At 37.7% G+C, this 26,712-nt stretch overlaps 1 protein-coding gene across 9 annotated transcripts in view; it reads left to right on the top strand.

Annotated features, from left to right (window-relative positions):
- The window catches only part of LOC145944155 (UDP-glycosyltransferase UGT5), a 185,772-nt gene that overhangs the window by 27,789 nt on the left and 131,271 nt on the right, over positions 1 to 26,712 (top strand). For 8 of the 9 annotated variants that reach the window (XM_083052308.1, XM_083052309.1, XM_083052307.1 and 5 more), the window contains exon 3: positions 14,134 to 14,477. In XM_083052308.1, coding sequence (XP_082908434.1) covers positions 14,134 to 14,446 — 313 coding nt within the window. In that variant the 3' untranslated portion in view covers positions 14,447 to 14,477. Of the gene's footprint in view, positions 1 to 14,133; positions 15,194 to 26,712 lie in introns of those variants that run through there. The other variant, XM_083052306.1, reaches the window with a different exon arrangement.

The raw sequence follows: 26,712 nt of genomic DNA, 5'->3' as shown, positions 1-26,712 counted from the left end.
TCAGGACCGATTAAACGACGATTCGCAGACACGTTCGCCGATAATTTCGCGTTACTAATGCCATCAACGCATCGCTCGTTCGTTTTCCTCCATTATTTCGCGTGATATGTTTATTTTTACCTGTCCCTCTGCTTGCCGATTTGTATTCATGTCTGTTTCGCGAATTTGTTGGAATATCGAATGTCCACTTGATCGCCTGTGTGTGCCCGTAATTATATCGGTGGTCTAGCTGCGACAACGAAGAGGAAACATTGGCAGTGCGCGACGTTGCATTGTTTAAATAATTTTATATTACTAGTGCACACACGCACGCACACACATACATATATGCACAGACGCTATTACCGATGTACAACAATAAACACATAACCCCGGCAGAATATTCTGGACGGTGGACACCTGCGTCTCGTATACCTTGTTATTTAATCCTAAATGCATTTCGCGTTATCGTTGCGAGTTAAATGTTGTTTAATCGTCTGGTTCTAAATTCAGCGAAACTAAAGGAATAAATTTAAATTTATGTTAAATTAAAGGACACAAAAACCAGATATTAAGTTGATTAAAAAAGGGGTGAAACAAACAGAATAAATAATAATAGACGAGAACAAGATGTGTGTGTCTGCGTATTAAGTTTTCTCTACTATAAAGGTGCGAAGATATATATTTATACAGTATTTTTTCCTTCGAAAATGAGACCATTTAATTTGAGAGGAATGCTTTTATATAGCAGCTATTTTTTAATGCACATATTGTGTATTAAATTATTATATATATTGTATTTTCTATTTAAATCAATTTGTTGGGTAATTTTACACCGTGTTAAAAACTGCAACGTAATTTTTACAGATATAACACGCGTAAGAAATTTATATTCAAGACATTATTCTTCTCGGACACAATTGCGAATACTGTGTATATACATCGCGTTCGCGGTCATCCGAGTCTCGCGATAATTAATTTTTTCCTTCGCGTGAAAAACCACAGCAACGACATCAACAGAGAAAAAAGAGTGAGAGAGAGGGGGGGGGAAGGGAAGGGATAGGAGGACAGTGCCGTTTCATATGTAAAATCAGCGAATATTTCGCCGCTGCGAGAACCGCACGTCATGCATGGAACATCAAGGATCTCCTCCTATGACGGCTGGTGCACGTGGAATCAGTAATTTTTCCTGTTTTTCTTTTTGGAATACCATAGAAATTTTACATTCGACGAATAATATCCTATACCGAACCACCTACCCACCATCATGTGCGCAATACCGCCGGAATGCGCGTTTAGAGAATCCCGACAAATTCGTGACCCGCATCAAAATTCGTCGTTTCATCGCTGTCCACTGTGTGTCTCATTCTTTTTTTTACACGTACAATCTGACCTTATTTCGCCATGAACAATAATATATTTGCGTAGTGTTGTAAGACATGATACATGCGCATATGTGCTTGTTTTTATTAATATCTCGGGATAAGTTCGCGTTTTTTTTCTCGTGATTGGTCACGCTTTTAATTTCGAGATAAGAGATTAATGAAGCAGAAGATAGTTAATTGTTTAAATATTTATTATACGATATAATACAATTTAACTTTCTTTATTTATTTTATTCAAATTTCCTTGTTAAATATATTGCAAGCACAAATAAAAGATATTAGTTTATTTATGAATCGACTCGAATAAAATTGCAGAATATAAATAAAATTATAACACAATATTTCGCGGGTTTAAAATGCATCCTATTAAAATAATATTTGCAGTACCTTTTTATTATATTTTCCATTTCATAATTAATTAAGTAATTTTTATATACGAATCATAAAATCTCTTAAAATTTTTCAAAACTTTTGATTTGGAAAATTCGAGAATAAGATCAATAATTGTTCGGCTTTTCGACATATAATCATAATTAATCGCGTGGTATTTGCAGACGAAACGCGTTGCAAACTTTGCGACATGCGAGAGATAGATAGAGATAGATAAATAGATAAATAGATCGGTAGATAGAGAAAGGGATAGAGAGGGAGTAGAGTGAAAGAGAGAGAACGCACGCTCGCAAATAATAGCACATCCGCGGTTGTTTAGCGGACATTGTGCGGCGTAATTGCTTGATCGAAATGATTTTGCATGGTCCTGACGAAATTCCATATGCTGCTACGCCCGTAATTCGGTAACCCCGTTATTACCGTGCCGAACGCGGGTTCCGAACAAGCTGCACATAGTCGAACAACCCTGTCTCTCCCTTTCTCTCCCTCTGTCTCTCTCTTCTCTCTTTAACTAAGCCTTTCTCCCTCTCTGGGATTGTACTGGCGATTTTATGTCGAACGAGCATGTTCGCGTGAGTTACATCCAGCAGTGTTTTAACTGATTTACGAACCCTCAAAACATGTTGTGTTAAATTATGAATCTTCCACGTGCAATAATCAACGTAACACTAAATTCATTAAATTAGGATGCATCCTCTTTACCAAATATTATTTTTTTATATCAACATTATTATCATTAAAATGCCATTTTTAATAATTAATCACTCTGGTTTAAGATCTGCTCAAACATAGATGCGATATAAAAAAGATCACAGAATTCACATCGAATTGCTAAAGTATAATAGATATAAAAACAGAAACATGTATAAACCACACACATTCTTTTTAAGAAAATTAATCAGCGGGATCTTTTATAATCAATTATGGGTTCTGAAGCGTGCTTTCATAGGCGTGGGCAATGAAATTAGTGGTTACATCGGACACGTTCGATATAACGCGCAATTCAATCTGCTCTCAAATACGTTCACCACGTATTCGCGTGGGCGGCCTCAAAGGGCATTCATTTTCCCTTTGTACTTTCAGGGTTCTCGCTTTCTTCTTTTATTTCGACGAAAAGATCACGCGAATTTTATCTTCGGAAGAATATTCATCTTCCCTTTTTTCCCTCCTTTTTTCTCCGCCGAAAGATTGCGCGCGGATTTCATCTTCCAAAGGCACATTCATTTCCGTTTTGTATTGAGAGACTCGCGTTCTCTCTATCCTTTGCTCTTTGCCGCATCTTTGATAAAACATTCCGCGGATTTGATCCGCGGATCACTAGTGAAGGCGATGTGAATTTTCGAACTAAAAAGCTAAAAAATCGCGCTTTTTTAATTCGATTTAATGTAAAAAAGATATAATATATTTTGTTAGAGGTGTATATTTGCATAATATAAAATAATAAAGAATTATCTTTATATTACATTATTATATTATATAAAGAGGTTTAAGTTTCGTTAGTTTCCATATAGATTCGTTTCTGGATTATTAAAACGGATGTATACACGCCGTGTGAAGAGAACTGCGAGCTGCGAGAGATTAGCGTCGTTTTACTTGCGAATTTATCCATTCGATTACGTGCGAGAGCGAAACCATGCTATCTGCCTCGGCATCGAAATGGCGTACGTCCGCGTGATTACCGCGCTACGAGCAGATTAATACGAGAAATAGGGAGATGCGACCTGCGCGATAACTAGTGGATAATATGTTGAAAAACGTTGTAAATTAAATTTTGCAATTTTATGCATTATGGGATATCAGCATTGTAATACGATTATTTGAGGATCGGTTCGAATTATATTTGGGATTTCACTTATCGTATTGTAAGTGTGCATTATTCACGTAAATTCAGATTATTAATTCTGATATGTATATGGTGCTCTATATACTTATTTGTACATATTAAAATTTCGTTCTCCATTTCTCAACATATGTCGCGTGAAACTCCTATATTCAAATATAATTATTTAAAACCAGAACAAAATGATAAAAACATATAATAGGAACACTATTAAAAATTAACTATCTAATAATTATATTAGAGATACTTATGATTACATTAATTTATATTACTAACCATAAAAGTAGCATTATATTTTCGTATAATTATGATATCGCATCATGCAGCTGTTTAAAAAATATTGGTTCAGTATAGGACGTGATTAATCATATTCATAAAACTAATTTTTTTGAGAGCAAAATTTGTGCAATTTTCTAAAATTATATCGATTTAAACGATCGCATCGCCGCAGAGAGCTTTTCCCTACTTTTCCTTCTTCTTCTTTATGGCAACTTGGGGGGTTCCTCAGAATTTATTCATACGCCAGTTGGTGAATGCTGCCTGCTAGTAGTAGTGGAGAAGTAGTAGTTGGTGTTAATAAGATTTATTGAAGGCTGCCTATCAGCTTTGGTAATAGCTCGGGTACCTCGGGTTTGCTAAGCCCGTACTCACGATGTGAACCCTTGAGGGTCACGTTGCAGATCGAATCTGCAATGGTATAAGATACATATTTTAGGATTTTGTGATTTTACATCTCCCATATAACATCGTGCGTCGCCCCGCGATGATTCCGCGACGAAATTTCCTCCCGGCTCGCTCTCGGTCGCATTACCCAGGCGACTTATCGAGTTAGAAAGACGTATATCGCCGGGAAGCGATTGGATTTTCTCGACCACCGTCTAGCACCCGATGAAGGAGAAGCCTCCGGGGAACGAGATCGGTTTTATATATACATATGTACATATACATATATGTATATGTGCGTATGCGAATGTGCACCGGGTGATCTTCTCTTAAACGTAATCGAATAAAAATCAAATTCCAACTAAATACAATGAGTAATATATTCTGAATTATTAGAAACAATATATATTTGACATCTATAGAGACATTGTTTATATAAATTTATTTATTTTAATTTTGCGCTTTGTGTCTGAAAGGACTTTAACACTTTTGTTCAAGTACTTCTTCCGCGACATTTAAAGATACATACTTGAACGAGACGAATGACTTCCGGAACACCCAGTGTGCATTCGACCGACGTAAACGTAGATCTTTTATCCTTGCGAGTCTCTCGGTATGTGATAATTTAGGATAGAATCAGCGCGACGTTCGATCTTTATGCATCACAACGGTTGCCAAGTGTCCCTCCCAGCCTTCCAAATGGAAATACTTATTTAGAGGAGAGCACCCTTACACACCGGCTGTCTCCGGTGAATGAATCGCCGATAAAGATTGCCACGCCATTGGCAGCGTCTGTGCCAAGGTGGTCGCCAAACCACGGGTGGTCGAGAGAACCAGGAAGAAGAAGAAGAAGAAGATGCGGACGCAATGGCGCGTTTTCTTGAACCCGGAGGAGTGACTGAGATTGCGGTTGCTTAGGTGGTGGATTAAATTTAAAAAAAAAAAAAAAAGTAAAATTATGTTTCATCGTACTTTGAGGTTGATACTTCCTCGACAAATTCATAGAATCGATTGACAGGTATTTAAAGGAGGATTAAAATAATTACATATATATTCTCTTGACGAGTCTGGCGGATCGACAGAATTATTGTAGCTCGATCCATTTAATTCGATAATTATGCGCACCGCGAGCATCTCGATTAATTAGCGTTCAATCATAATTATCGGCGACTGCATGTCGAATCGCCAACGAACCGTTAGCGATACGATTTTGTTCGGTCGCCGGTGATCGCGCATTGTTATACTATTTATCAAAATCGCGATAACGCGCCAGCTGGATCAGATCCGATCAAATGATCGAGCAATTATCGCCTGACCGCCGTTAATCGAGAGCTTTCGGCTCTCGGTTAATTCAGCTGCGAATGCATCCCATTTAGAAGGTTGATGAAAATAAAGTGCAAGTATAAACAATAAACTAACGCAAACTTACCAAGAAAGAATATACATACATTTTTCTAAGATATATATATTTTTTAACAACTAAGAAATATCAACCCCCCGATGAAACAGGTGTTAAAAGTTAAGAAGGAAAAGCTCCGCTGTGACATAACACAATCAAAAAGATATTTTGGCGCAGTAATAATGTCGATGACAAAATTATTGTGTGATAATATTGACTAGTAGTAGCGGGACAGCTTCGCAGTGAGAGGCAAAGTCTGCGAAAAGAGCCTTTTAACCCAGATAATTCGATGGGAAAGACATTCGGTCGGTGTCAAAAGGTTGGTTACTCCAAGGGGGAACCAGTTAATCTTTTTCTCAGCCCGTAGAGACGGGACGCCAGTACGTGACTCGCGACGAGACGGGTAAACTTTTATTAAAAATCTAATTGGATCGAAACTCGAGCCTGGGGAGCCACTCCGCTTATCGTGGTGTGCATGCGTGTGCAAGAGGAAGGTGTGCGTGTGTATCGCTTTTAGCTACGGTTACCCATACTATGTAAACTAATCTAAAAAAGTGTAGCTAGATTTTAAATAAAATCCGAGTATTCCGATACGATGAGAATTTTTTAAAGAAGCAGAAGTAAATATTTATATACAAAAGTAAAAGTAATTCGCGGGTACAACTTTTGCCGCGTGTGGTAATGAGTTTATCTTAAAAAGTTTAAGAAAATAAAAATAAGTCTCTCTCTCTCTCTCTCTCTTTCGTTTTGATAAGAACCTAATAAAACGGATAAATTTCTCTCTCTTACTCTCTTGCTTGAAAGCAAAAATAATATTTAAAATACGCATAAGATCAATTGATAAGAATTGCAGATAAATTTGTTTATTATCTTAATCTTTCGATAAACGAAAAAGCACGCTCTTATTTCAAAGGAAGATCCTCAGTACGTGAATATCTCATTCACGAAGAATCTGAGATCTCGTAAGATATTCGCCCCAAAGATGCCACTGAGCAGAAAGAAACTATTTGTTCTCCTCGAAGGACCTGAGAGAGGAACATAGTGTAAATACATTACAATTTCTTAATCCTATCAGCCGATTTTCGACATTCTTTGGCGATCTATCTCTGTTTATCCCTTTATTACTGCAATTCATTTCGAGCACGATTTTCGTCCGTCGAAACTGCGGGATATTCGAAATAATATCTGCGATGTTTCTCCGCGAGATTAAAATTTAAACTATGACACAGTTGAGTCTCGTCATTATTCTCGACATTATTTCTATAGCTAGTAAATATTTTTTTAATACATCCAAGATTGCTTCTGTCTGATGAAGACATGTTATATTGCATCAATTTTTTCTCACTTTTGGAGAAATTAACGAAACTTATTTTTACTGTTTTAACGAACAAACGAGACTGCTTAAAATCAGCGGAATCATTTTACGAGATAATTTTCTTAATTCGAATAAAGTTACTGTTTACTCGAAATTGTGATAAATTACAGCAGACGGATCTTATAAATATTCAATATATAAGTTATATTTCTTGGATATTATATGTATATGATATTTTGTTCAATTCGCTGAATGTTACTGTTGCATAACATGGTTCAATCGATATAAATTGGCTAACTGTCGGGCGAAATTTACGTAAATTGGCATAAAACAGACACGAATGTATATCGTATAAATATTTGTCGTTAACAACACGATAACAAAACGTTTTTAATTGTTTCGCAGAACGCGGCTAACAAAGTTAAAGGGTGGTTTAATATTGTATATAGAAACATATATTTTTATAAACATACGTTTCTCTTCCTTTAATACATTAAACGATTGATTAATCGTGCATGCATTTTTTGTTTCGAAAAGTTGTTTATTTGATTCCTACGTATAATTCTGAATATGTTAAAATTCGCGTTTTAAATGGTAAACGTGTAATAATGATTGTTCATATTCCAAACATATTTCGAATTATCAGAAACATAATCGGTAAAATTGAAATTAATAATATGAACGATAAAATTTACAACAATTTCAGGATTAACATTTTGATCTCGTATATATATCAACTAGAAAATATTTATGTCTTTTAAAATGCTTCACATTAAAAATATATTAAATACATTATTAATTTTAATTGCACTAAAGCCTGCACGATTAATAATGACGTATATAATGACTCTATTTTTGAACAGTACTATTTTAATTCTTGATGGTTTCGATGTGCCACACAACTTTCACAAAAGATACTTGTCAAGCGCATATAAACGCATGCGCGTGCAATTAATTTATGCATGTCAAAACGGAGAGATATCGCGCTCGCGCGTTAGCACGATATTTTAATCGCGGATTTGAGCGTTGTTTGCGTCAGTTTCAAAAGCATAACATATATCCGCGCCAGTCTTTTCTATTTTTGATCCCTCAATTAGTTCGAAACGCGCACCGCCGCCGGTCATGCGCGGGCGAATTTCCGCGAGTGTTTTGCAAGAGCACCCCGTTACGAGCGATTCGCGATGTAATATCGATACGTGAGCGAAACGGTCGGACACGAAAACACAGCCGATTAACCCCCTCCCTCTCTCTCTCTCTCTCTCTCTCGTCGAAAAACGATTTTGCGTTATTTTTATGCACGGCGGAAAAGAAATTGCAGAACGGAATTATTTTCTGCGAAAAAGTTGAATATTTTCATACATTCAAACTTTTATTTTCGTATACAATTTTGTAGAGCCGCGTAATATTTAGCTCTGCTAGAAATAAAACAATTCCTTCATTTTCAAACGGCTGTAATTGGCAAAGTAATTTTTGGAGTTTAAGCAAGAAATTAATTTCAATTTGTTAAAATACAAAATTAAAAGTTTTTCCGAGATATGGATGTTATACTTTGTATGTATGCCATCTCTGTAAGCAAAAGAATTAATATTGTTTATGTGCGTGTTTATTAAATTTCTTATTTTCTCTTTCTCGATAAATTTAACGTTCATGTTTGTTTAAAACACGAATGAAATTTTATTTTACATAAATCGTTTTAAAATTATTTTCCATTTTCGCTTCCGCGAAATAATTTTTACTTCCACGGTTATCACTGTCTAAACTTTAAATCGCGTTAGCATTTTAGCAGAAAGTTAGGATAAATAATTTTTTTTGCTTTTCCATGTTTGGTCAAAACACGAAAATTAAACTCTTTCAGATAAATCATTTCGAATTTACTTGTCTTTTCGTTTCAGTCCATCGAAAAGAATCTGTTTCTGCAATTAATAGGAATAAAAGAAATTTAGAAAAATTATAGAACGAGATATGTATATCTCTCAATTCTTCCGCTTCCTAGGATGACGATACCGCGCTGAATCAAGCTCATCGGATTACTCGGCGACGTATTTCCGGCGGAAATCAAAGATCGATCATCCGGCCAGTCGGTTTTTGCTATGCTTTCCCTGACAGCTGTTCACGGTTCGCGCGCGTTCGTACTGATTGCGAGAGAATGAACGACGTCGTTCCGCGGACCGCGCGATGGCATTGTAATAATGTCGTGTACACGCCGAAAAGTAATTTCATAATACGATCCGTCGGACGGGGGGCCACGAGGCGATACATACACCACGGGGAAATTGTTATCGGCCGGAAGTACAACTGACGTTTGGCACCGTTACGACTGTTATTTAATGCGCTGCACGGAATTCCGCGTCAACTGCGCGCGCGGCCTGCGAGTGATAAATATAATTAACGCGCGGTCCATTCGGGAGGCCCCACTCGTAGGGTATAACCCCTCGCCACGCGAGAGAGAGAGAGCTCGCCGCGTTACAATTATAATTCGCCGCATTCGGTCGTTAACCCCCGGTGATACCTGCACAATGTGCATAGAGAGCGATCGCGAGAGCACCGTAGAAACCGTACACTGGATGCTGGAAATGTAAACGGGGGAAAAATATCCTTGAACTGAAAATGATTAAGTACTTGAGAATTTTACGAATACGAAGGTGTTTCGAAAAATAACAGCAAATTAAATATTTTGAGATAAACCCTCCTTTTCCTTCACCGTTGCACTTCTTTATTTCATTAGGAAAAAATGTTTTTGATTATGTCTTCTTTGATCTTAGCATCCCTCATATAACCTCTTGATCTTGATCCTTCTGATTATCATGTGTTTGGATTCCTGAAGGACGCTTTGAGAGGAAGATTTGGGAATGATGACGAGGTCAAGGAAGTATATTCCTAGTTGAAGGCACGACTAAAAACATTAAAAAAAAAAAAAAATGAAATAAAGAAGTTGATGCAAAGGTATAAGTGTATTGAAAAGGAAGGTGATTATATAGAAAAATGACATATCATTTGTATCTCTAATTGAATTATATAGGTATCTCAAAATATTTAATTTGCTGTAACTTTTTGAAACACTTGTAAAATTTTGAGAATAGAGATAAACGGCAATACGTATAAAAAATATTTTTTATTCAGTTTCAAGGAGATTTAAATCAAATGAGAACTTTATAGAAGCGAAGAGTATAAGCGAGTTTATTATTAAAATAATAGATTTGAAAAGGCTCTGATATATAAATACAAAATCAGGTATGAAAAGGGATAATAAGAGCCAGACGTAAATATTAGGCATAAGAAAAATTCTTTTTAAATTCCTCTTTAATTATTTTAAACGTTTCGATCCTTCGATATGCTAAGGATGATTCAAACGTTCAACATAAATGAAAAAAATTTTAAAAACCATTTTTCTTGTGCCTAATATCTGCGCCTGGCTCTTATTAGTCCTTTTCCATACTTGATTTTGAATTTATTATTGTTGCAAACGCATTTGATGCATCGTGCTCGTCGCTTGTCAATTAAAAAAATTTTCTCCCTCGCTCGCGTGTGTAGCTTATATTTAATATTCATTGGAGGACTAAATCTTGGCGATGCGACGAGTGAACAAGGTCGGTCGTGCTAGTAAAACGTAATGCATTGCCGACTGAAGAAGTAAGTTGTAACACGCTGGTAGCCGGCTTGCACGCAAAGTATGAGAATGTATGTGAGACTTATGAGACTTGGTAAGGTTTCGACTAGTTTCTATTACGTCAATTCCGAGTTATAGGGAAAACTATTTTCACACAGAGTGCAATGGAAACTTCGACCTACTACTTTCCCTGCGCTGTAACAGGCGAGTTATATGTCCGTGGCAAGGGGATTTGTCACGCGGTATATATACCTATATGAGTCGTACTCGCATCGATAAAAGTTAACGCGCTTTTGCTTGATAAAATATGACATCCATATTCATCGCCGTCGAATGCGCGGCTTGAAAGCGCAGCGAATTGCACGCAGTTCTCGCAATCGAATAAAATCGTTATCAACGTTGCAAAATAAATTAAAAGAGCCTACTCGCCCTATATCAATTTATTATGAAATTTACTTGCTAAATCTAGTTCGTTTCGAAACTGACGCGAAACAGTTTTAAACTCTATCGTATCTACCTTTTCAATTTATGAACTCGTCAAATCGAACGAGGAGTCGAATCTCGAACAAATTTCAATCAGTTTCGGAGTCGCATCCACCTGGATGCGAAGTGCACACGTTTGCACGTGAGCGTGAACCTCGTTTAAGAGTGCGGCGCGAACGAGGGGATGGCGGAATAAGGGCTCCTCCGTGATAACGTTACAAGTCGAAAAGTAAGTTCGCGTCGCAGCAGCAGCAGACGATGAGAGAGATCCGAACGAGATATCGTAGGAATTATGATCCCCCGGAGATACGAGTCGGCTTCGATAGAAACCTCTAGGATGACGGTGTAACTTCCGCGACATCTGTGTGCTTCAGGACTTTCCTGACTAAATAATTCGCTCGGTTTCCGATAACGAGGGGGTATGGCCTGGTTACTGGTTCGGTTCGGACAGGCTGCGGTATATCTATCGCGAAAAACTGCTTCTCGGCGGCAATTACGAACGACATATATCGGGTCTCTCGCGCACATCCCTATTCCCTGCATTATATCTGCGAAATGTACAGGGTGTCTCCGACACGCTGCGCTTTTCCGTAATCAGGATCAATTTTTATTCGAAAAAAATTTCAAAAATTTGTGAAAAAATCTTGCAAAATAATATTTTGCATTATTCAACATAATGTACTCATTAAATACACGAATATAAAAATGAGATCTTTTTTTAATAAATAACATTTATCATATAAAATTATGCTAAGGCAATTTCAATAAAAAAACCTTTAGTTTTCAATGAATTATTAACATCTTAATTAATGAGATAATATTCTTATTATAATTAGTTGTAATTGCAAGGGAAGGTACGTACTAGACACTGTATATATGATCCTCGTGAATCATATCCTCTCTTTCCTTCTAATCGGAACGAAGATAACGCCGCCGTTTTCCGCCGTCTATCGTCTATTACGGCGTGTCCCGATTGTAATAGCTCCTCGGGATACTCAAATCGCCGTAATTTGATTCCCGTTTTAAGATAAGGGCCATATTAACTGCGCGATGGCGTAAGCTGCTCCATCCCTTCGCTCTCTCCCTCCGCGATTTACTTTTCGTTGTAAGTATGCGATCGGACAGGGGGTGATTGGACAGCGCGATTCGACCGCATCACCGATGCTATTAACATTCTAATCACTCGCACAATGTCGCTCGACCCTAATTATGCTTAACTCGATTTCCTTTCCTATCTATACTCGTAGTTAGGGTTATTATCTGTGAATGAAGAGGCAATTTTTGAGTAAAGTTAGTTAATTCTCGATTGTAAGATAAAATTGCATCAAACTATACGTCGCAGATGCATTATTAGGCAGAAAATGACATATTCTCTAATTTTACAAAAGCAATCTGTAAACTTTAGATCAACGATATCTTTCTCTCGTTGACGAAAATTAATTTTATTTTATTCTACATTATTGATTAATTGAGATTTTTAGACTTGATTTTATCTTTGAAAACTGTCTAATAATTTCTAGTCTTTTTTTAATTTTTCTATAAATGGAGATATTCTTTCCCTTGTTGGAATCGTAAAATTAAAAAAGAAATTTACGCGTATATAAAAATTGCAAAAAACTTCTAAAATATACATTATATAAAAATTCCTGAATTGTAAAAGCTCTTTCGATTAACTTGGTCCGGACCGACTCGTAGATGCACGAGCCATGCAGTTACACGCGTAAATGCATCTGCTGCGTCGCGTAACACGAGGCCATGGTTAACGTTACGCGTTCAATATTGATGCGGCTCTCGGTGTCCGGCGCACTTGCGGATAATTTGTAAATGCAAAAAGAAACGCGTCATGGCAAAAATACTCTCGCGGGGGTTGCAGCCGAAAGGTGGACGCGTTTTATGCGACGTTAAATTTCGCCCGACTTTTAATTTTCGACTCCGAACTCTCTGCTGCTTCCGGGGAAAAAAATTGCATAGAAGAGAATTTGCTTGTGTTGTCCCCTGTGATTTTTGGCCGATTAATATAGTTTTGATTAGAATTCGCCTCGAAGAGTCTCTTTCCCTTTTCTTCCTTCTATTTTTTTTTTACATTCCGTCTATTCGCGATTTTCTTGAAGCGAACGATCGCTGATAGGCACGTTTTTGAATGGAAGAGACGCGGCCAAAATTGATGGTTAATTCAAAACCACCGCGGGGACTGCAACTGAATTTGACCGAGGCAAATAACGGGGCGTGGTGCGGGCAACAAGGGGGAGTATCACAGGGGTGCGCCGGTATGCGGCGGTGAATAGGGGCAGGGGTTAGGATGCGCGCCGAGGATGGACCAGGTTGATTCGCGGGCTGCAGCTGTAAACACGAATAATGGAGAGTACCGATCGGTAAATTGTGTGCCCCGGCTTCGTCGACGGTGTGGTTGCGCGAGCAATTCGGCCGTTCTCCACCCCCTTCTGTCCTTTTATATCTCTCGCGTTGTGTCCTCTCGCCGATTTTTTTTTTTTTTTTTTACATTCTCTCGCCGCGCGATGCACCTCGTGGCGATTACGCACGCGTGTTTGCTCGCCGACCGGTCGCCAGATACCCGCGATATGCGCTTCGCGATGCAACGCAACGCGCGCCTACGGGAAGTCCCCCGAAAACCCCGTCAATCTCAATTTTAACAACCAATCTGGTCATTCATCGATCAATCTCGACCTTTCATCCGCGATGTCTGAATGTTGGAAAAAAATGGATTTGTGTGTGAAAATTTCTATGAAAATTTATACACTTCCCTCAAGCGCTCTATATATTATATATATGTAAAAATATAATATATTGATATATATCATTTTTTTAATATTCAATATATATTTATATAAATATAATATATATTTCTTTTATGTATAGTATATGAAGCACTTGAGAAAAGTGTATGAATTTTCATATATACATACAACTTCTTTCTAATTACACATCTAGAAGGAATGAAGAAATAAATAAAATGATAAAAATAGATTTTCTCTATCTCTCGGAGAAATGAAAAATGTGTGTACACGATATCAAGTATATATACTTCAGCGATGTATCCTCTTCTGCTTTCAGTTACCGTGAGAACGCCCAGAGGCTTTCGAAAGCTTACCGTGATCGACCTGCCACGCCGTTGGAGACAGCTGTATGGTGGACGGAATACATCGCCCGAGGCAATGGCATTCCTTACTTGCGTAGCGAGGGCGCGGATCTACCCTGGTACCAGCGTTATCTCATCGACGTCGCGCTCGTTTTGATTATCGGGTTCGCGGCGCTCATCTACATCTTCTTCCGGTTGATCAAGCTGCTGCTGTCGCTGCTTTGCGCTGTCAAAGGAATAGCTGGAAGCCAGGCTGGGAAGACGAGCAAGTGGAAGAAGAAGGACTGATGACAGACACGTCGGAAAACAGGATTCTGAGGTGAGGAAACGAACAGATTTTTTTTCGTATAAAAGTTGTTGGCTACAAATTACGGACGAATTTAGAGGAGGGTAGAAAGAATGGGCGGACAGAAATAAATCCCGTCATCGTGAAAGATTCATCTGTCGGAGAACGATTGCGGGAAAAAAGACTCTTGCAGTCGTTCACATTATTAAATCTTTCGTTTTTGCATATTTTCTGTAGCTTTCGATTTAAATATTTCTAGGTGAAATTAGACGAAAAACATATAATAAATCCACGTCGGTTGGTTTTAACTTAATTATTCGATCGGCAATTTCTTTTATCCGACCTTAAAACCTGGCGTGGAACAAAGTCATTTAATTTCTAGATAGTTCTACAGTATTTTATGGTATCCAAGTATAACCGTTAACTGAAACTCTGTCCGAGCAGATGGTGTAAAACTTATAGTTTGCGAGTTCTTCTCTTTTTTTTATTTTCTGCTGTTTTACGACAGCGAAACTATCCTTCATTTTCTGCCAACTTGCGTGGCATTAAGCGTTTGTTCTTTCATTCCGGCTGCAATCGAAATTAAAGTTTATTACTCTTTCATCGTTATGTACAATATGTCTAGTATAGGCTTATTTCTTACACATAAATTGAAATAAAATCTATAAATTTTAGGTAAATTATTAACTTTGAGAAATTATTAAAACATCGGCTTATTTGGTCGTTTTAATATATATTTTACAACAATATATATACCGTGTCTTTACTAACAATAAGATTAGATTTTCCTTGAATATATATATTCAAATTAAAATTATTCAAATAATAAGAAAACTTTCTAAATATTTACAAGCTGAGTCATTTCGAATAGAAATAGAGAAATAAAAAATTAAAAAAAAATAAATAAAAGAGAAAGCGAAAGGGACGGTATAACACAAAGTGTAGAGAGCAGCCGGAAGTATAAAGAGCGAAAGAGAAAAGTATACCGAAAGATTGCAAAGAGTGAAAGGGGAATAATACAATTGGGTGGAAGGAGGGAAGGAAAAGGGGGATGAAAATGCCGCGAGAGCACGGGCGGAGAGACGTACGAGAGTGAGGCAGCTTTGCGGGCATTAAGGGGTATTTCCCAGGTGGCCGTGTCTCCCACTGCGTCAACCAGCTTCCGTCCTCCCTCCGGTTGCAGCGGCAACGGCAACTGCAAGCAAGAACCAGGACGGGGACTGTCGAGTTTACGACGATGGCGTCGTCGTTTGCCTCGATGCTTTGCCGTCTTGCTCTTTCTCGTGCCACCTGGCTGCAGGTAAAGCGACACTCGGAGACACCGGTTGCAGCAACACGGTTCTATACGCTGATACAGGGAGACCGAAAAGTTCACGTTCTCTTCCGGACAAAATCGTCCCCGTATTGACAAAATTTATTGACAAAATTCGACGCAATTACGGGGGCTCATTATACTAATGAATGTATATTCCGCGAAAACAATTTCGAGAATTTTAATTAAAATTTCGAGCTACCGGGGTATTTAATATCGGAAAATTAAAAAATTTTTTTTGACAAGAGAAAGCAATTTTGCGCACCCATCGAAGGAGGATGAAATTTATATTAATTAAAAAATCTTGTCGAGCGCAAAGCATCTCGCAAATTTACAATCACCCTGTAGAACCGTGCGAGGAACGACAATGGCAGTCGCTTTTCAGGGAGAACGGCTTCGACGGCGACGCGACAAAGACGGATCGCGTGAGCATCGCGCCGGATTAAGCGCGATTCACCTCGGTATACATAGCGTGGATCTCGTCTCTCGGCTCTATCGCCTCCGTTTCTCCGCCTCCGCGGAAGCGGTTCTCTCTTTATCCACGAGAGCAGACGGCGAGAGTCTTCGTAAAGATACGGCGAGACGGTAAACATCGGCTTTCGGTGCTACTTGGATTCTCGCGCGGCGATAATCGCGCGATTATCTATTATCTGACTATACACTTGAATATTTCTATTATATTCAGCTGTCTATATTGTTAATGGATAAATTTTATACGCAGGGGTACAAAGTACCCCTTTCTAAATCTGCCGCTCATTGATTTTATCCCGACTGATTTATCGGTCAATTTCATATCGACTTTCTTCTCCCGAAAAATTTTGACGCGGTTGAATTAACCCTCGTTATTTCAACCCCTGATTTTAAGTGGAATTATTAGCTCAGTTTATAAGATCATTTCAGTCATTGACATGATCCATGTTTAACATGGATCGTAATGCGTAATGAATATTTATTATATCTGCTATATCCAACCATTTTTCTCTCTCCACTTTTATATTTTCACACAATCTTTGATTTTTCCTCACCAGTGGGAAATTTCTCTTTTCGTAGTCCGGAGAAGTAATCCGGAGAAGTGTGTCCCAGTTTTTAAATTCGCGTGAATTCCGTCACGATTTGTATTCTCTGCCCTAAACTAGATTGCAAACTTAAATTATTGAAATGAGAGATTAAAAAGAGAAATATGATAAATTATATAAACAGAATAAAAGTATACATCCCACTTCCATTTTTGATTACAATTATTTTAAGAAAAGATGGATAATTTGGGGAAGAAATACGTAAATACATATATGATGTACACGATATTAAAAAATGCATTATAATTGTAAGGCAGAAATAACATTTCTAAGGAGTGCGAGAAATATTAAGAAACAAAGAGATGCATCTTCGATGAGTTTCGGAGTTAATCAGGCGTTATAAGCGTTGCATTCGTTATTTTAACCAATGTAGCGGAAAAAGAAAGGGAAAGAGAGAGAAGTTCGAGATGCAATTGACGTTGCACCGGTGAATCGCGACGCGATAAAAATAATGAGAGTCATGACTTCACGACTGTGACGACACGAAACGCGTCGTGGCGTTTTCATTTCACTCCCAGTTCAGGCTATTGCACGTGACGTTCAAAAACCCCTTAAAACGCACGTGACACTTTAATCGAATCACACAGCGGTGCGCCGCAGAAAGCCAGCGGTATGCGCTGCTACGTGCAGCGATTGCTGCAGCGGGCTGCACCCGCCGCAACGTGGCGGCCGAATGATGCTTTTCAACGTATGAAAGAACAGTTTGCGGCCAAATTTGTTCTTTACCGCTCGCCTTTGATTATTCCGGCGACGATTGTACGCAATTTTGTACGACAAGAAAGGGAGGCAGATATACGACTTTTTAATTTGCCAAACACCAGCTGTGCATCGCAGCAATTTTATTATTTTTTTTATAATTTATCATATTTTTATACCTTAAAACTTTAAACAATCTTCTTAAGAATATCTCGACAATAATTATCATCGAAATGTGTGAATAAAGTATGAAACAATTTTTCCGACAAAATTATTTGGACATTTTGTCAAAGAGAGATTTTGTCTGACAAATAACAACTCTTTGGAACAGAAATTGGAGCATAAAAGAGAAGATTTATATTTTTTAACGCGATTGTCCGTAAAACATGATAATACAAGTAACAAAAATTTGTTTTTCCTTACGCAAAAGTCTATCTAATATAAAAGTCTGAGAAAGAGCATAAGAGATAAGTCAATTTTTCTCATTCATCCTTATGCTTTGATGCATCGACTGCGTTCACGATGCTTAAAACGTTTCGTAAAGAAGATGCTCGACGCTTGAATGGAATCACGGTGAATACCGTCTAGCGGGATCCTTCATACGATTGCGAGGACTGACTTGACGTTACAGCGGGGTAATTTCTGGATGGACGGAAAGTAGGTCGACACAACGTCAACTCTTTTCCTAACTTTTGCTTGTTTCAACACACTGTGAGGAAAATTTAGTAAAATTGACGATCGTGAGAAACTATATGTCGCACTACGTCAAAGTCAATATATATTTTAAGCACAATAAGGAATTATTTATTTTATTTTAACAAAATATCGAAAATGTAATTAAGAAACCAAGAAGATTGAAAAATAAAAAAAAAAAGAAAATAAAAATACATATAAGTATAGTTATATAAAATTAAATAAAATAATGACTGATGACCACGAACAAATAAGGTCATAGAAAAAGTCATAATTTCTTATTTTCCGCGTTGCAAAATAATGTAGCGAGCTCCGAGCTCTAAATGTGCAAGGTGCAACCGCGCCGTGTTAATTTTTTTGTATTTAAGTTAATGAATCTTTGCGAGCATCTTTTTATATTTGTCAGAAGCTTTTTCAAGCTCTCTCGCCGGTAAAAGTACCTTCTTAAAAATGCGCGTGTGCAGTAGCATGTCTGTTGAGCTTTATTGGAGGTGTATATTGAGAAAATTTTATGAATAATTGTATATCTTGCTTAAGCGAAAAAGTTATGCTATCGTATAATCGGGGCGGTAAAAAATTTCAGCGCCGCGCTTTTACGCTTCTTTCTCGCCATTACTGTATATATACAATATATTATATACATTCATCGCGCTTTAATTTATCCTGATAAAATTATAGATAACTTAACTCCGTGTTTTTCGACCCCGCATTCTGTGTTACAATAACAAAACTTTCCGCGTATACCGGTGCACGAAACCTTTCGTGACTCGGATAAAAATAGACTAGATAAAAAACGATCGTAACTTTTCGCTTTATTCGTCGTTAGATTTTAATTTTCAAGTCAGCGCGAGATTCACCGCGCTGCTGAAATATTTTGAAACCTGCGATGTTAAGAGAGGATGGTTTACGATTTAATGTAAAAGAACTATAACTCAAAATATTATAACTTTTATAGAACAAATTGTTAGAGATTTCAGCTCTCCTGCTTTAAATCACTCTCTCTCTTTCTCTCTCTATCTGCTCTATAATAATTTTTTTTCGGGAAAAAATATTCAACTATATATTCAAATACGAAATATAAAAAAATATTAAAAGAATTTTTGGAACTAATGCTAATGGAAGGTTGCAACAGAAAGCGCATCAAATCCGGAATTTTTCATTAAAAAATTCGCAAATCAATTTGGTGCTTGCGCACATTTTTTTCGAACTTGTTCCCCGACAAAGGAATCGAAACGCTCCGCTTGAGGTAGCATTCGATATCTCAAAAATCATCGTTTTTTGAAGTTGCGGGAAGCCATCAGTATGAAGAGCAGAGCGCGACGAATCGAATTGATTCACGCACGGTTACAGGACGCTGCAACCGTTTTTTGAACGACGAATAAAGTGGCCTCGCGTTCGCGTCGTGTCATTTCTCGCTCGTTTTAACTTGGTTGATTGAATCATGAGCGTGGTTCGGCCCTTTTGCTCGAATTCCCTGCGGGGCCCAGCTGCGAGTCGATGGGCGAGATTAAGTTTGGCCATCTGATGAACTTTGATCGTTCAGCATTCTACCTTTTTTCATTCGATTCTGAAAACCCTACGGCATTTTTGTACAGCTTGTATCTGCTTTTAGACGCGTCATGTTTTTATTATACGTGCACGTATCGCAAAATTATTATTTTAATTTTCGTGAATTGTGGAATACTTAATTTATTGCCTTTTGAATATATATTAATTAAATTTTAATAATAAATTATGCGTTTGTATGAGGCAGAGAGAGAGAGAGAGAGAGAGAGAGTCTATAATTTATTGTTAAACCGTGATAAAATGTTTCTAAAAAGTTGACGAAATAATTGATCGTAACGTGTATTTTATGTCAATTAATTTAATTAAATTCCAAGCTTACAATTAAACAGCGACGAATACAATACAGACAGAAAATGAAAAAGGTACTGTCACATTGCTAACAGTCGACCTAAAGTTCATCAGTTTGCATCGAGTAATATATACTTACGGTAAGAAACCGACGCAAGATTTTTGCTCTTATTCCGCTATTAATTGCGTCTCGCGCCTTCATTTTGCGCGTTTCTCATATCGCGAGAACTCGAAGTGACAGTACCGTTGCGGAATTTCCGTCGCTGTAAAATTATTTACGGACTCCATAATTCGTTGCCCTTTACAATTATAAAGTTCAGTCTTGAGATAACTTATTTAAAACTTATTTTTAGACGTATATAGCAGCGCGCGCGAGAGGAGAGATAGAGGAGAAATTTGTTCGTATAAATTTCTCTTCACGTTTCCGCGAGAACGTGAAGCTTTAAGAAAAAGATATAAAAGAACTTGATAAAAATTGTTACACATTGTGTGAGTCGTAAAGAAATTCACCAAACTGTTATTTATTATCACGTGCAAATTGATGAAGCGATGTCGCGTATTTGATAAATTAAATGTTTATTTTAAAATCTTTTTACTTCTTGACCTTATCAATTGATACTGATATATTTTTATCGGCATCTATCTTATCTCGAAAAAATAGACGAGATATCACGTTTAACGTTTTATTTGTACGACCGATATATGCAAGTATCGATAAGGATGTCGTTTGATGTCTCGTGATTGCTATCGGGAAGCGAAATCTCCGACACGGCTCGTCTAAGGTTCAATTTTCTTAATGACTGGAAGAGACGTCGGGGACGAGATATACACACATGTACACACACATACAACGCACCTACCATCACTATCCGTTCCCTTGTCTATGAAAATGTAAATCCCCGATCCCGAGGGGGCAACAGGTGCTCGATATATAGTCGCGCGATCCAGGCTTCGCTCTCCTGGCCACGGTTTCCTAGTGTTGTCTCTTCGCGTCGTCTTATGCGCCTTATAACGTATAATAACTAAAATTTTGTCGCATTATTCATTTCATCTAGCTTTTTGCTCCGGGAACTTCGCTTTTTGTGCTCGCGCGCTCTGTGGAAGTAATTTGCGTAATTAATAAAGCTTGCAATTACTTTTATAAGGAAATATGTGCAATATTATGATAAAAATTCCCATTTTTGGAAATTTTTTCATTACTATTGATTGATTAGTTTTCTATATTAAAGCGACGGTTTTTTTTATCATAATTTATTATATCAATGACACATTAAGGAATATTAATTAATTAAACAATTTTTTTTAATTCTTGAAATATTTATAATATTATATTTACAGAATGTAGGTTACATTTTTTGATTAAGAACCGGTGGATATTAATTAATAAATTATAAGCAAAAATTATTTATAATTCTAAACACACACTTCTTTATAAATTGTAGTACTAGGTATGGTCACTCACTGTAATGAGGAAACAAAAATAGAAGATTTACTTAACTGTTAGCGCTGACCAGCATTGGTAGAGCTTTACTACAGGCAACTAAATGCATAAAAAGTAGAGAGAAGAGCGCTACTTTTTGTTTACTTTCACGAGCGGCTCGTCGGCGCGAGAGTGTATTTATGTAAAACTTTGAAAAGATTTCAAAGAAGTTTTTGTTACGTACCTTCACGTTCCATACCTTTTGTATGTACACCAACTTTGCGAATAAATTATCGATGAAATGCGGAACGCTTATATAGTCGATGAAGGTAATCGATGCGATAAAACGTCCATCGAGGTAAATCCTGCCGTCGTAATTATACAGAAAAACATATATAAATAAACGTGAGAAAAAGTTAAAATCTGAGCTACGATTATAAAAGTGCAAATTAAAAAAAAAGTTATTTAACAGAAAATTTGATCTCTTGGAACACAAATACAGAAATTAAAAATTATTATTATATAATAATATAATAATATAATTATATAATAATTATTTCATTTCTAATTTCTGTGTTTGTGTTCCAAGAGATCAAATCTTCTATTAAATAATTATTATATAATGATTTTATTAGTATTTTTTAAATTTCTGTGCATATATAATTATTCTTATATAATTTGCAATTTTTAAAAATTATACCTCAATTAAAAAAATAATTAAGATTGCGCGCGATTTTGTGTACATTCCAAACTTGATACCGAACTCGATAAAATTTGCGCACGTACATATGTAGTTAACGACACTAACGCGAACGGCACACGAACTCTCCTTTAATCCGGGTCATTTCATACGCCAACTCCCTGTAAACCAACTCTCTGGCGTCGTGACCGGGGATCAGTTGCGACTTTTGACTTTGAATCGCGTCGATTTCATCGGGGAACATTTGTAGAGAGCGGGCAAAGTGATTGCGGCCAGCCGAGAGTCGGACCGCACGTCGATTCGTACTACTCGCGGATCCTCGAAAAGGACTTCCTCTTTACATCCGTTACTCCTTCTCCCGCTCTCTTTGCGTTTCTCCCGTTTCCCTTTGCCAGCGCGCGGTTAAGACTGTTTATTCGAAGCATCATACTTCGAAACGAGGGCAGGAGAAGTAGAGCGTCCTGCCGGGGGAGGGCAAAGAGAGGGTGGGCAAAAGGAAGGAGACCAAAAGACCGAAGCAAGAGACGAGGAAGTTAAAGATTAAGAAGAGGGATGGGGGGATGGGAGAGATTGTGGACCACGGAGGAAAGCCGCAACCATCTTCGTGTTGGCGGGCTGTTAACGTCGGATGGCGAAGTTACAGATTGCCGCGGAAAAGAGTACACGTCGTTTCGCTTCCTTCTTTGTCCGCTCCAGCTGGCCGCTCGCTCGGATCGAACGACCAACATGCGATATACGTCGGGGTGTTCATTTCTCTTTACGGTCATCGAGCGTTTATTTTTATGAGGAAAGTTTCTGAGTAAGTCTTTTGCAAATCTCGCATTTTGATGCTGTTATATATTTTTCTCATTAGTCTGTCATTCCATAACTTGAAAATAAGTGACAAGAAGTAGTCTTTTATTTTAAAATTCGAGTTAGCTTCTGTTTAGATATATGTATATATATTTTAATACTAAATATTTTGGTAAAAATTAAATAGACATTTTGTTAGAATAGATTCATTTATAATTAATTGGAAAATAACTTAACCCTCCGTCAGCAATCTGAATCTTTTAAGGCACAAGCAAATTTCCATTTTTTCCAAATTGCTGTTCAAATTTCGCTTTGTATAAACAATTGAGTTTAATATTTGACTTTAAAATCTATTGGATATTGTAACGGAGATATTAACAAATAATTCAGAATTTTTTTGGATTTTTTAAAAGTCTAGAACATAAAAATAATATTGGATGAACTTAAAAGACCCAGTTTGCGCTGATGGCGTTAAAGTAAAAAAAAAGAAATTATTTCTGACGGAGGATTAATAGAAAATTCTTTTTGACGAATTATTAAAATTTCAAAGATACGTTTAATCAATTAACATTGCAAACGACTTTATATCAGCTCGATAGAATTTATCTTGATCTCGATTCGGACGTGTACACGTGTAAACGCCTAGGACAGCGGTGGAAGTTTTATACGGAGTATCGGTCCCCTAAATTAAATCACGTCGATCTTGCGCGAGAGTATCAGGTAAAAAGCGCTTACGCCGCAACCGCTGTCCGTGTCGGTGATATTAAAAATAATGGCGTGTGTGAAGGCGCAGCCTGGGTGGTATATATATCGAGCACACGCGGCGGGACGTTGCTGACACGTGCGGGATTTAACGACGTTTCGAAAAATTCCGTGGCCCATTGATCCCGCGTCGCTGGCTTGTCGCACGTCCCATCTACGTTGGCGCCGAAAGTATCGCCGTTTTATCAGCCAGTCGGTAAATTTCCTCCTCGTCGCCAACGTCGGGGTGTGTATTATACCCCGCACACTGGACGTATCGCGATAACTCAAATCTCTCAGGACTCTCCTCTCTCTCGCGCCTCGTCGAGAGTATAAAATATTCCCGCCCCGGGTAGATCGCGATTGTTCGCACTCGATCATGCGGCATTCTTGGATTGTCTGAACAATGATTTCGCTCGATTGAACAAATTCGAAGTTATAAAATATTCAGGAGAGAGAGAGAGAGAGAGAGAGAGAGAGCGCGCGCTCTCTCCTCTTTATTCTTTAAGCATCTTACGCAATTTCCAATCTACTTTTGCTTAGTGTTGCGGAATCGGTGATTTCGATATTTCATTCGAGATTGTGATTTATTTCCCAGCGTTTGTGCAGAATGTAATATTTTTTTTCTCTTTGTGTCCAAAGAGCTTTTTTTTAAATTCTTCTCCACTTTAATTCTTTTTCACAGTTGATCGTGTTGCAGAACATAGCCCGGAGTCAAAGTGTTTTTCGCCTCTCACTCCGCCATACTTCGATTTTATTCTAAGCAATTTGCAAAGATTCAATTAACGCCGGAATTGATACTCGAGGACGCGTGTATCGGTTTCGCGATACCCGGTTTCGCTATTGATCGACGCGTCATATCCGGTACAAAGTGCTCGTGCACTCGGAATAATGTGAATTTGCGTTTCCGGCACTATCTCGAAATATCTGCCACACCACGCGAGATGCGTTTAGATCCTCTCTCCTGCATCGGGAAAGCTCGACACGTGTCCCCTGTCCTTTCCCATCGCCATTGACCATCGGGAAACGAAGGCAATTGGGACCGGATCTGGAAAAAGTCCGAAGGAATTTTGCGAGCGCGTCGCAGTAGAATTTATGGATGGCTTTAAATACCACTCCAACTCGCATCCGTTCTCCGTCATCTGGTTGAATTTCCGTCGTGATGGCAGATTGTCGCAAAAACGTTGCAAGTGCGTTTCAAAATAAATATAAAGATAATTAATATATGTATAAATTTCTTAATTTTGCTTTCTTCGTGTACGCAAATATTTTATTAATGTACCTATGTATAATATATATTTTTTTGTCATTTTTAAATATTAAGAGGATTTTATATACGCAAGAGGATTTTTATAAACTTATTGTAGATTTATCTTTTTATGTCCAAGTCCAAGTTGTAAAAACAATCGCGAGGCACTTCTGAATAATCCTCCGTAATACCGATATTTGTGATTCAAATATTTTTCCACTCGATATGTAACGCGTTCACTTCGCATAGCTTAGCACCGTCAACGCGATTTTGTTTTATCGCTCGCTCCTTGGACGTCCGTCGAACCACGATAATCGCCGTTCCTCAGAATGTACCTCCTCGATCGGAGGAGGACTTTTAGGTCACTATCGAATTACTTATAGGGTGTTTTTTCAGTCGGTCCTTTCATCTGGAAAAGGGTCGCCGGAATTAAGAGCGTTTATCTTCGTCTAAAAGATTGAGCCACTCGAGAGGAACTTTCGGAAAGCCAATCGACGCTTACATGCCTCGCAAATCTCCAGCGAATTCTTTTTCTTCTCTCCCAGAATCGCGCACAAGAACAAATTATCCCCGTTGTTTTCGGTCGTCAAGTTTCTGCTACTTCGCTAAAATTTTGTTCGGAAAATTAGTTTTGACTTGTCAAAACTATTTGCTGCCTGAATAGGTTTTATATCCGGCAGGATTATAATCAAGACAAACTTTTCTCGTTATAATGTTAGGATAGAATATTGAAATGTATGATTTACATGGTGTAAGAGAGAAGTGAATTAAAATTGCATTACATTCGGAAGTAGAGAAATAAATTATATATGTAAAAATAATCTATTTTTGAGAATATTATATTTGTAATTAAATTAGTTTTTTTTTCTATATAAAAATAGAAGCTTCTTTATAAAACATTCTCTATAAAGATTTAACAAAATAATATTTTACTATATAAAGCATAATTAATTAAAAATATTCTTTAAACATGTATATAATTTTTAATGATTATCTCAAGCCCCGCTTTTAGCTACACACATATATATATGTAATCGTAATATATTTTAAGTAACTATCGGGCCAAATATATTAGCTGCGGATAACATGATTAACATGATTAACTAAATTCCCTTTTTATTCATGTAATATCTGACAAAAGCGAAAAAGACAGAGGGAGAGAAAAAGAGACAGAGAGAGAAGACGAGCCGCGACTAACTTTAGTAAATCAAGGTAGTCAGAGAGCTATGAATTATGATCTGCAATCTAAATTAATTTCGCCAGTCACGCATTAATCCTCGAGAACTCCCGCGCTTTTTCAACTCTCTCCGCGCTCGCCTCCGCGTTTGAAGCCTCCGCCACAAATCAAAAATTCTGTCTACCGTCGCGAAAAATCTTCTTGATGAAGCCGCCACCACAGTCCACGCTGGTAGTCCAAAAGTTAATGTCAAAAGAGTCGACGTGCCGATTACAAAGTCCGTCGTATATTCTCGTTTCGGCAAAAACACGACACATTGACGCACAGGCGGAAAAGCAGCTGAGAAAAACAGCTGACTGACTCGTCATACAAGGATGCAAATATAAAAAAATCGCAGGGCCATATGGCGACTCTTTTCGTAGCGTCAGTTCGAGATGAAACATTCCACTGAATGGTAGGGAAAAAAGAAAAAGAAAAGTATTCCAACACGAATACGGAAGAATTAGCGAGCGAGAAGGGTTCAGGAGGGCTAAAGAGAGAGAAAGACAAGAGCGCAAT

Source organism: Prenolepis imparis, unplaced genomic scaffold, assembly GCF_030444845.1.
Source record: "Prenolepis imparis isolate NDT839.2.m4 unplaced genomic scaffold, iyPreImpa1.0 SCAF_12, whole genome shotgun sequence".
Taxonomy (NCBI): domain Eukaryota; kingdom Metazoa; phylum Arthropoda; class Insecta; order Hymenoptera; family Formicidae; genus Prenolepis; species Prenolepis imparis.
This window is presented reverse-complemented; position numbering and strand designations above follow the sequence as displayed.